The following is a 12,340-nucleotide window of genomic DNA, read 5'->3' as shown; positions in this document are numbered from 1 at the left end:
ACATCTATGGTTAAATGATTATGTTAAAACTTTATTAATGCTTACTACTAAAAAATAGATAAAATGCAAAACTTCCAAAACAACAGGAGAAAAAAAGAGGTATCAGAAAGGCTTTATCAGTCAAAAACAAAAGCAAAAACAAACAGGAAGAAGAGGAGGAATATATAAGCCAAGAAAAAGCATGGTTAACAGAAGACATAAAATAATATGGAAGAAACAAGTCCAAATATACCAGAAATCACGGTAACTGCCGATGGTATAAGCTGACCTATGAAATGACAGATGCTATCAAACACAAAAGGCACACCTAAATAAAATAAAACAGAAATGTTAAAGGGGAGGGAAAATATGTATAAAGCAAACAGTATCCCAAAGAAAGTAACATAGCAATACTAATATAAGAAAAATGTAATATAAGGGCATATGCATTTATAAGAAAAAAAGAAACATTGCTTAATGATAAAAGGAACAAGCCATAAAAAGATATGACAATCATGAAACTTAATTATTTAAAAATATGGACTCAAACCCAAAAGTAAAATTATCACAAGAGTACATGGAGAAATGTTTTAGCATAGTGTAAGCCTTTAAGAGATCTCCTTCAGACACTAGTATATCAAACAGAACTACAGTAAAGATATAGAAGATATAAACATCAAAATTAACACTAGATATAATGTACATTTATAAAAAATGAAACAATTAGAGAATACATTTTGTAAATGATGCATAGATGAAACATTCAAACATAAAGAAAATATACCAAGCTACATAGGAGATTTTAACCCAGCTCAAAGAATTGATTTTATATAGTCTATATTTTCTAACCATAATAAAATCTGTAAGAAATAGACAATAAAAAGATAGTAAAAAAAAAACAACAAAAATCCCAATCCTGTTTATAGATCAAAAGACAAAAATATAATTATATATGTAGTAAAACAGAATAGCAGAACTAGTAAAATTAATTAAACAGATATGCACATCATCTTTTTAAATGCGCATGATAGATGACACATATTTTCAAATGCCCATGAAAATTAAAGCTTAAATACATTTTGAAAACATAGATTATATGGCACATTCTTGGACCACAATTCAACAGAGCTAAACAGTAATGAATATTTAAAAACTAAAATCCAAAGAATTAAGAATTTTAAAAATAAAATTGTTCACATGTAGTAAAGGGTGGGCTAAAATCATCAACAATACTCACAGAAGAAAAAGATTAGATTATCAAAGAACACTTCTGAAAAAAATACAATGCCCCAAAGTTTTTCAGATAAGTTTTAAAAAACTCTTAAGAAAGAATTAAGTCTCAAGTTACATAAAAGCTATAAGGAGCCAGGTGCAGTGGCTCATACCTGTAATCTCAACACTTTGGGAGGCTGAGGCAGGACGATTCACTGAGCCCAGGAAGATCCATTGAGCCCAGGAGGATCCATTGAGCCCAGAAGGATCCCCTGAAGGATCCAGGTGTTTTGAGACCAGCCTGGGCAACATGGCAAGACTGCATCTCTACAAAAAATACAAAAATAAAAAAATTAGCTGGGTACAGGTGGCACACACCTGTAGTCCCAGCTACTTGGGAGCCTGAGGTAGGAGGATCACTTGAGCCCAGGAGGTCAAGGCTGCAGTGAGCTGTGATTGCACCACTGCACTCCAGCCTGGGTGACAGAGAAAGACCCTGTCTCCAAAACAAACAAACAAAAGCTATAGGGAATATAAAATATACAAAGCTTCTCAAATCAATCTTTGGAATAAAACAGTGCTAATGTAAGTCAAGCAGGATGTAAAGCCCTAAAGTAAAATTTTAAAAAGCAAATTAAATCATAAATTTCAAAATTATTACTATGCATTTAGGCAGAAAAAAAATCCTTGCAAAAATATAAGGAAAATTTAATAGAAAAGTCCTTTAAACAGGATTTACTATAGTCATAGTTTAAAAGATACTTATCACAGTCAAAAAGGCAGTAACAGAGTTAACTATCCATTCCCTACTTGAAAACCATTAGTAGAGTAGGAATATAATAGTATTTCTTTAACATGATAAATAATGTTTCTCAACCACTGAACTTGATAAAACTAGGAATAAAAAAAAAAACTACACAATACATTCACACACATTCACAGGATGATTCAAATTTGGCTTGGTGCAGTGAAGAGAAAAGAGTGTCCCAGGCAGAGGAAACGGTACCAGTGAAAGCCTGAAGATGGAGGGAGGCTGGTGCCCTAAGCCAATTAGAAGAAAACACAAACATTTGTAAAAGATGGGTGGGAGAATGAAGAGTTTAGAAAAGAGACTGAGAGGAAGAAATCAGAGTTGTAAGCAAAGCCAGTGGAGGCTATTGGCAGAGCCCAAGAGTACCACACGTTTCACAAAAGAGGGAGAATCAAATGCTGCCAAGACGTTAAGTTAAATAAGGACCTAAAAGTGCCCATTGAGTTTCCTGATGAGGAGGTCATGTTGATTTTGGTGCTTGCAGATTTGGTGGAAGCCAGATTGCAGTGGTGGGGGTTAGGTGGTGATAAGGAAGTGGAAACTAAGAGGAAAGAGAAGACATCTTTTTGCAGCAGAGTTTAACAATAGAAGGGAAGAAAGGGGCTGCGTGGTGCTGGAGGTGAGTAAGGTGACAAGAGTGGGTTTAAATGCTGACTGGAAGCACCTAGTAGAAGCAAAAATGTAGGACATTGGAGAAAAACAGGAGATAACTGAGGGAAATAGGTCCCTGAGAAAGCAGATAAATGTGGGACTCAGAGGAAGAAAGATGGGTTAACCACAGATGGGAAGAGAAAGTCCTCTTAAAGCACAGTGAGGGAGAAGGAGGACAAGATGGATGCAGAGAGGTAGGTTTTTCCCCTTTGCTGGTAGGAAGCCGAAGAGAGAGCTTCTTATTTAAATGCTTCTCTTTCCTCAGTGAAGTAATAGCCTCTGAAATTTGTAAAGATACATGCACACCTATGTTCACTGCAGCACTATTCACAATAGCAAAGACATGGAATCAACGCAAGTGACCATCAATGATAGACTGGATAAAGAAAATGTGGTACATCTACACCATGGAATACTATGCAGACAGAAAAAGGAATGAGATTATGTCCTTTGCAGGGACATGGATAGAGCTGGAAGCCATTATCTTCAGCAAACTAATGCAGAAACAGAAAAGCAAACACCGCATGTATTCACTTGTAAGTGGGAACTGAACAATGAGAACACATGGACACAGGGAAGGGAACAACACACACTGGGGCCTGTCAACAGGTGGATTGGGTGGGGGAGAGCATTAGGAAAAATACCTAATACATGCTGAGCCCAGTTATTTAGGTGATGGATGATAGGTGCAGCAAACCACCATGGCACACGTTTACCTATGTTACAAAACCGCACGTCCTGCACATGTACCCCAGAACTTAAAATTTAAAAAATAAAATTACATACATACACACACACACATATTATATATGTGTGTGTATGTGTATATATACAACATATATACACACTCGTATATATATATGTACACACACACACATATATATAAGAGAAAGAGACTGAAAGAATGAATAGCAAAATGCTAAGAGCATTTATCCCTTGCTATGAGCATTATGTGTAATTTTATATTTTTGTTTTTCTGTATCTTACAGCATTTTTTAAAAAAATGAATACATATTGCTTTCATAATAGAAAAAAATTGTAGCAGATAGAATGCCAAAGAAATGTTAATTTTCAAAATGCAATAGAAGCAAACCTGTAATTCATAAAGTTTGAGAAAGTCAATCTCAATAAAAAGTTATTTTCTAAACAACGAATGAATGAAGTAAGCAATTAATAGTATAATAATCTAGATATTGAGAGATAAAGAACAAAAACAATATTTTATTAAGCTTGTGGGGTGTGGTTAACAATGGACCCAAAGGTTAACTGATGATATTGAATGCTTTTACTGTTTAAAAAGAAAGACTAGGCCGGGCATGGTGGCTCACGCCTGTAATCCCAGCACTTTGGGAGGCCGAGGCGGGGCAGATCACGAGTTCAAGAGATTCCTGGCCAACGTGGTGAAACCCTGTCTCTACTAAAAATGCAAACATTAGTTGGGTGTGGTGGTGCATGCCTGTAATCTCAGCTACTCGGGGAGGCTGAGGCAGGAGAATCACTTGAACCCAGGAGGTGGAGATTGCAGTAAGCCCAGATGGCACCACTGCACTCCAGCCTGGGCGACAGAGTGAGACTCAGTCTCAAAAAAAAAAAAAAGAAAGAAAGACTATTGAGCAACTAGACATTAAGAGGCAATGCAGCAGCTAGGCGCGGTGGCTCACGCCTGTAATCCTAGCACTTTGGGAGGCCGAGGTGGGTGGATCACGAGGTCAGGAGATCGAGACCATCCTGGCTAACACAGTGAAACCTCATCTCTACTAAAAATACAAAAAATTAGCCGGGTGTGGTGGTGGGCGCCTGTAGTCCCAGCTACTCGGGAAGCTGAGGCAGGAGAATGGCGTGAACCGGGGAGGCAGAGCTTGCAATGAGCCCAGATCGCGCCACTGCACTCCAGCCTGGGTGACAGTGCGAGACTCCGTCTCAAAAAAAAAAGAGGCAATGTAGCACAGGACTTGAATTCACATCCCAGCTCCATCACTCACCCACTCTGAAAGTCACTTAACCACACTTAACCTCAGTGTCTCAGCTATAGATGGAGATAATGTATAGCCTCCACATAAGCTTGTCACAAGGAATAAATAAATGGAAATCATTTAAAATTGTCCTTGGTCCACATGGAGCACTGTGCAAATGTTACTTGATTCTATAATTTAGAAAAAGAAACCCAGGCTGTTCAACTGTTTTCCTTGTCTTTATTACATTCAAATTTATTATACCATTAATATTTTATCTCAGGCTGGGTGTGGTTAGTGGCTCATGTCTGTAATCCCAGCACTTTTGAGGCCGAGGTGAGAGGATCACTTGAGCCTAGGAGTTTGAGACCAGGCTGGGCAACACAGAGAAACCACGTCTCTACAAAAAATTTAAAAATTAGCCGGCGTGGTGGCACACACTTTGTAATCCCAGCTACTTGGGAAGAAGCTGAGGTGGGAGGATCAACTGAGCCTAGGAGTTCAAGGCTTCAGTGAGCTGTGATTGCACCTCTGTACTCCAGCCTGTGTGACAGAGCAAGACTCTATCTCCAAAATAATAATAATATCATCATCATCATCATCATCATCATCTCCGGGAATCTATCCTAAGGAAATAATCTCACATATAGAAAGGCATATAGGTGACTTTTACTGCAGAAAACAGAACAATTGTACTAAATTCTATTAATTGTAGTCAAGTGGGAGAAGATTGAGGCACACAGTTTTGTCTTCCACAGGTTTACAAGAGCCACTTGGTAATTTTTTAGGAATTTTGAGAGGTGATTGTTTTGTACAATCATTATTAAAAACTAAGTTGTATACATTTATAATTAAATATATTAAAAACAAAGTATTAATACTTGAAATTCCTAATGATTTAACTACATTTTTTTATTATATAAGTTCTCGAGGTTATCTGTAATGTATCTGTGTGGTAGAAATAATATATGAAGGATGCTACTACACATGCTATTTCCCAACTCAGTGCTCAGTATTTGATAGTAGCTTGAGACTGGCCACAGACACAATAGAGTTTTTTACTATAGTGTTCATACTGCAGAAATAAACAAGAGCAACAAATCCAGGTCTTTTATTTTTCTCAGTGAGGTGAATATTAAACATATACTAGCACACTTTTATCAAACAGAATATTCCTTAGTCACCACACATGATGTTTTGAAGATTATTAATAATATAGAATATGCTTATGCTTTAGTGCTAAGTAAAAATAGCAGGCAGCACAAAATGTTATTAGCACTTTAAAAAATATGTAGAAAAAAAATGGAAGAAAATATGCCAATGTGTTAATAGTCCTGGAGGTACGGATGACTTCTTCTGTCTTAAACTTTATGTATTTTGCATTTTCAAAATCAATCTTAAATACCATGTGCTACTTTTATAAGAGAGAAACTTTATGCACTAGTTTTATGTTCACTCAATACACAGATGCAGAAGTGGCAGAGGTAATAGACTTACTATTAATGTTATCTTTCCAATGAGGTGACACATTGGAGGTGTCAAATGAACTGTTGAGATCAGTTAAGATCAAAGAAGTAAGTCTTAGAATGTCTTGGAAAATAGACATGGAGAAATATGGAAGGTGTTACTAAGAACTTTACTGGCCAGGCGCAGTGGCTCACGCCTGTAATCCCAGCACTGTGGGAGGCCGAAGCGGGCGGATCATGAGGTCAGGAGATCGAGACCATCCTGGCTAACACGGTGAAACCCCGTCTCTACTAAAAATACAAAAAATTAGCCAGGCGTGGTGGCGGGTGCCTGTAGTCCCAGCTACTCGAGAGGCTGAGGCAGGAGAATGGCGTGAACCCAGGAGGCGGAGGTCGCAGTGAGCCGAGATCGTGCCATTGTACTCCAGCCTGGGTGGCAGAGCAAGACTCTGTCTCAAAAAAAAAAAAGAACTTTATTAAGTTAACACCTTCCCATAAGATTCAGTGACATAACAGTCTTGTGTGAAGTTTGACTCTGTTTTTACTAATATTAGCATCTAAAAGTGATTAAGAATCTGGTATGCGTCATGCATTATATTTTTTATTCATTATCTTATTTATTTAACACAAAAAAACATAAAGGTAGATACTATTAATATTTCCACTTGCAGACCAGAAATGGAAACTAAAAATGGTTACATAACTTGTCTACGTATCACCAAAATAGGAAGTGATAGAGCTGAACTAGCTGAACTTCAGGGTTAAAGTTGGTTTATACTTCCTTTCTCCAAGACACACTGCATCTTCAAGATCATACTGATTATGCACAGATGGATAAAGAGGAGATGTGCATCAATATCAGTTTCTACACACAGAATGCAAAGTCCACATTGCCTATATTTCCAGTTTTCCAAATCTGCTTTCTAGTTTTCACTGACGCAATCACATGGATCAGTTGTATTTAATGATATTTGTTGACTCAGCACACTGTCTCTTGTTTACTTTCATTCTACTATCCAGCTTTCATCTCAGCCAGAGCTTGTTTAAACTAGGGCACTATTTCTTCTCTCAATCCAAGGACTACATGAATAACAAATACATGAAAATGAACATAATCCTTTTCTGGACCCGAAGAAAAGCTTGACTTGGATATCAACTGCTTGATGGGAAGGATGTGACATTACCTTTCTTTTGTATTTTATGGGCTCTTGCATATGGCTATTGACGTACCAATGTTTGATTGATTATTTTTTGATTGACATGACCCAATGATTGGGGACGTAAAGAAACAAGGTGTATTTGCCCCTTTCTATTTTAGTAAAATTAGGGCTCTGACTTGGAAAATATTCATGTTTCTCTAACATTATGAATGCAGTATTTTTTTTAGTACAACAAAACACTGTGGGGTTGGTTTAAACTTTTTAACCTTCTCTTCCAAGCGTTAAATATCCTTGTTTTACTTTCTTCATGATCCAAACTGTACCTCATGGTATGCTGCCATATAACTCCAACTCCTTTACTCTCTAGTTCTTTAGCTGTACTGACCCTGGAAAGTGCCAATCCTGAATTAATCCAGCCATCTGTCCTCCCTACCCTATGTTCACATAGCACTGCTGGGTATAGTGCAGCAAATGTTCAGGTCAGGGGCACTGTAAAGAAAGCTGCAGTTCCTAGCCCCAGCTGGGTCCTCAGCATGGCCCATCTGATCCTCTCATCTTCCTGAATAGAGCCACTCCTTTCAGGCCCCCTTTCCACCCCTCACTTGCTACTCTCTTTCAACGACATCAGGTTTTATTTCACTGAGAAGCTGCCTACTTCATTTACCTTTGGAAATAAGGTAGAGTTTAAAGAGATCTTGAAACTTCTGCTCCTTCCTTCTTTTCTTTAAGGTCAATAATATTTGAAGCAACTCTGTTTACTCAAACATGCAATGAGTAACTCTTTCAATGCACGTCAATATAAAATATTCACCCAGGACTGTGTGTCCTGGATTTCAATGACAGCTGTGTCAGTCCTGACTTAGTCATACGTCAAATCTGTGAATCCTATCCTTATATACATACAATTTAAAAGAGGAGGTTATTCAAATCTATCTAAAGATAAAATCACTTACGCTCAAACACTTCAACGTATTGTAGTAAGTGGGGTATTTTGAAAGTGAGACTTTTGACAGTTCTTTGTGCATATTAAGCAAATTCAGAGCTGCTTACATGAACTCTTATGCTCCTGCAGAATCTAACATCGTACCATACATTTAATACTCCCTGATAAAGCATTAAATGTTATTGACATATGTAGTTAAGCCAATTATCCAGTGAAACATCGGCTACTTTCATAAATGACAGTTTGTAAAATTCTATTACTTGGGTTATGGCATTGAATTCATCATTGAAAATATCACTGGTTGAAATGATTCAGAAAGACAATGATTCTTGCCCTTATCTTTGGGCATTAGGAGTCTCAATTAAACAAAAATGAAAACTATGAGCAATTAATTCTACAAAGTTGGATATTAATTTTTATCAAAAAATGATGTGCAGAAAGTCAGAAAAGAATCCCCTGAATACTTTTGTATTATTTTAAATATGTCAATTATTAGGTAATACATATTGTACGATTTCCTTTATTCATTCATGATAAAGGACTTAGGAAGAAGTATATTATCTAAAAAACTCTTTTTGTTATTACCGTCTGCCAAGAATAGGGAAAACAGTAGTTTTCTAGAAATAGTAGAAATAGTTTGGGTGGGCCATTTTTATTTGTTTCAGTAGTATAACGGCCGGCGCGGTGGCTCATGCCTGTAATCCCAGCACTTTGGGAGGCCGAGGCAGGCAGATCACGAGGTCAGGAGATGGAGACCATCTTGGCCAACATGGTGAAACCCTGTCTGTACTAAAAATATAAAAATTAGCCGAGTGTGGTGGCTTGCACCTGTAGTCCAAGGTATTTGCAAGGCCGAGGCAGGAGAATCGCTTGAACCTGGGAGGAGGAGGTTGCAGTGAGCTGAGATAACACCACTGCACTGCAGCCTGGCGACAGAACGAGACTCTGTCTCAAATAATAATAATAATAATGATAATAATAATATTTTATTGTGGTTCTTTTCTACCAACGTATTCCTCACCCTTCAACATTTAAAATTTTAAGGATTATGCTTTCATGATATTAGTTATTCTCAGAACTGCTGTATGTAGTAAATAAATGTTTGTTCTCCTAGACATAGTGTTTTGGCTAAGGGTGATGTTAAACTCATAATAATTTAGATTTTACATTACAATAGACTGAGAAAAAATTGTTTTAATTTTTTGATTTTAAAACCTAATTCCAGTAGTAAATAAATTATAAGAAATGAAATTGGGTGAATGATCTGGTTAGTTTATTTAAAAATCAGGGCATTTGGCTTTGTTATGTCACTATATTTCAATATTTTCAAAATAGAGATAGTGTGCATTTGAATTAAGGGCTTTATTTGTAAAGTTTGGAAATGAAAATCAATTCTTTCTAGAATATAAATTAAGACTTATTCAGATAGAGAGATTTTGGGGGTTTTGTGTGTGTGTACAACAAATCCTTATTTGAATCATCAAAGTCAATTGTCCTGCTCTTTATAAGACTGTATTTTAGTATTTAACCGTGTCATTTTTATGTAACTGTGTGGTTTAGAAATATACAAATAATACTTAAGGCAACCCATACGTTCAAACATCCAGGTGGGGCCTTAGCGGACATCCGTTGTTTGATCAGGAAGTATTAAAATAATCTGAAGCCAATGTTAAGTCTTTCTGACTATTATTAGCTGTTTGAAAAGATCTAGAGTCTCTTTTATCTGTAGATGCCTTAAAGTATTCATTAGAAATTAAACGTTTAAATACATTTGAAGATACCATTATACTCAAGTAAAATGGAAAAAGAGAAGCAACAAAATAAAACAAAAAAATCTGTGAAATCAGATTGTTTGTGAAGAAACCCGTATCTTATTTGCATGTGAACCTTGACCTAATGGCTCCAGAATTTTTAGTGAACCACAAAATCTAAAGATACGTTTTGCATCTATATACAGATACCACCTTCATTTATCTACACAATACAAACTGTTTCAGAGCTTTGATTAATATTAAGGGAAAATGATTAATTTGAACCTGTCCTAAAGCAAAAAACTCTTTTTACTCTATTGTATAACATTTAATTTGAAAATTCTTTGCCACAAAATCTAAAGATATGTTTAGCATCTATATACAGATACCACCTTCATTTATCTACACAATACAAACTGTTTCAGTGCTTTGATTAATATAAAGGGAAAATGATTAATTTGAATATGTCCTGAAATAAAAATCTCTTTTTACTCTATGGTATAACATTAAATCTGAAAACTCTTGTATTGATACCACTCGATCTGCTTTCTCATGTCTTTTTAAAAAAAGATTTCAATGATGCCCTTAGTCACTTTGCAAATCACATACTTTCCAGTCTTCCTGATTTCAAATACGCTAGTCCCAGTTTCATAATACACTGGCCAGAAACTATGTCACTGGACATTCTTGCTCCTGCAACAGGTGTTTGTCAGTTTCTTAAGTTGCTTTCCTTTCCCCTGAGGTGGTGTTATTTCCGGTACATTCCAAAGGCTCTGAAAAAAACTTTTGCAGTCTCTTGCCAAGCCAAATCATGACTCCAGCCTCAAAGTTATTTAGAGTCCATTGTCTTCCAGGTTTATTACACAGGCAAATTGTGTACGTCTTTCTGTATTTCCAATTTTTAGCAACTAAAATATTTATTAAGAGTTTGGCAAAGCTAAAACTGAAAATAAAAGTGATTTTTATTCAGAAGCAAATGCTCTGGATGTCTGAGAATGGGGTTGATTCTATTCCTGGCAAACCTGATGCGAAAAGGTTTTCATCATCCACTTAGACCACCCTGAAATTTGACATACGCATAAACAAAATAGACCTTGATAACTTGCAGTGCATATGCTTATGTTTTGCCCTAGAAGTCAGAGCTCTGCATGCACTATGTGGCTAAGCCTTTTATTGCAGAACTTCGGAGTAAAATATTGGTAGAGAGGAGACCATCAACCAATTGCTTATGTATATAATTTCCTCCCTCATCATACATTTCACCCTTACTTCTTCAAGTAAAACCCAAGCCCACCATACTATAAATCAGTCTTGGTCATATCTCATATACACACACTTTACAAACATGACAAGGCAACAAGAAGACACGATTGCTCAAACCAACCTTTTGGAAGTTTCTCAGTTCCGCTGAAGGCAACCAGAGTAAGAATATGTACCAGTGGAATGTTGACAAGCTCTCTCATGATTAATCCAGGCTCACGCAGGACAAAGTTCCCACTGGACAACGCAAGGAAAATGCCTCCACAGTTTACATTTTAAAGCATACTTTGTTGCAAAAGGGTCGTCTGCTAATGACTGTTTGTGTCAGCAGCTCCGCAGGCTCTAAGTATAATCAGGAATTCTCAGACTTGGCTGCAATGATGGACACAGCCAGCTGGTGAGCATCCACGTAGGCCAGTAACGCAAGTGTAGGGCTGGAGGAACAAGGGCAAGAAAATCCCTTTAGAATCTCTTTTAAGACAGTGGCAGAAGGACAATACCAGATGCGTTTTGCAACCATCGCTGTATTCCCAGAGGTATAGGTGTCCTGACCTTCGGATTCAGCACCCCACCTCTCCCGGACTCAAACCAAAAATCTGGGTCTATTCAGTCTTCACTCCTCCCCATCTCTAACCCCACCCCCATTCCCACATTCAGCCCATTCCAATTCCTACAGATTTTATCAACCAAATAGTCCTTGTACCTTCTCTCTGTCTTGGGTCTTAACCATTCTCTATCTTTTTTCAGATAGTCCCTCCTGCTCAAAAACCTTTAGGGGCTCATCATCACATAAAAATATATTTAAACCTGCCTAATCTGCCTCATATGACAGGCTTTACTGGAATCTGCATGCTTTGTTGTATATTAGTATTATCTTTTATGATCCTGTTTTTGTTTTCTGGTTTCTTTTTCAGAGTCAGGGTCTTGCTCTGTTGCCCAGGCTGGAGTGCAATGGGGTAATCATAGCTCACTGCAACCTCAGCCCCTTGGACTCAAGTGATCCTTTCAGAGTAGCTAGGACTACAGGCACTGCCACTACAGCAGGCTAAATTTTAATTTTTTTTTTTTTTTTTTTTTGTAGAGATGGGGTCAGGCTATGTTGCCCAGGTTGGTCTCAAACTGCTGGCCTCAAGTGATGATCCCACCTCGGCCTCT

The 12,340-nt window shown here is 37.2% G+C and overlaps 1 protein-coding gene across 1 annotated transcript in view; it reads right to left on the bottom strand.

Annotated features, from left to right (window-relative positions):
- MUSK (muscle associated receptor tyrosine kinase) overlaps positions 1 to 11,388 on the bottom strand; it is a 130,041-nt gene extending 118,653 nt beyond the window's left edge. The window contains exon 1 of the mRNA XM_054520440.2: positions 11,310 to 11,388. Coding sequence (XP_054376415.1) covers positions 11,310 to 11,388 — 79 coding nt within the window. The remainder of the gene's footprint in view (positions 1 to 11,309) is intronic.
- Between the last annotated feature and the right edge of the window lie 952 nt (positions 11,389 to 12,340).

Source organism: Pongo abelii, chromosome 13 (assembly GCF_028885655.2).
Source record: "Pongo abelii isolate AG06213 chromosome 13, NHGRI_mPonAbe1-v2.0_pri, whole genome shotgun sequence".
NCBI classification, from domain to species: Eukaryota; Metazoa; Chordata; class Mammalia; order Primates; family Hominidae; genus Pongo; species Pongo abelii.
The sequence above is the reverse complement of the archived record's forward strand: the minus strand, read 5'-3'. Positions and strand labels throughout refer to the sequence as shown.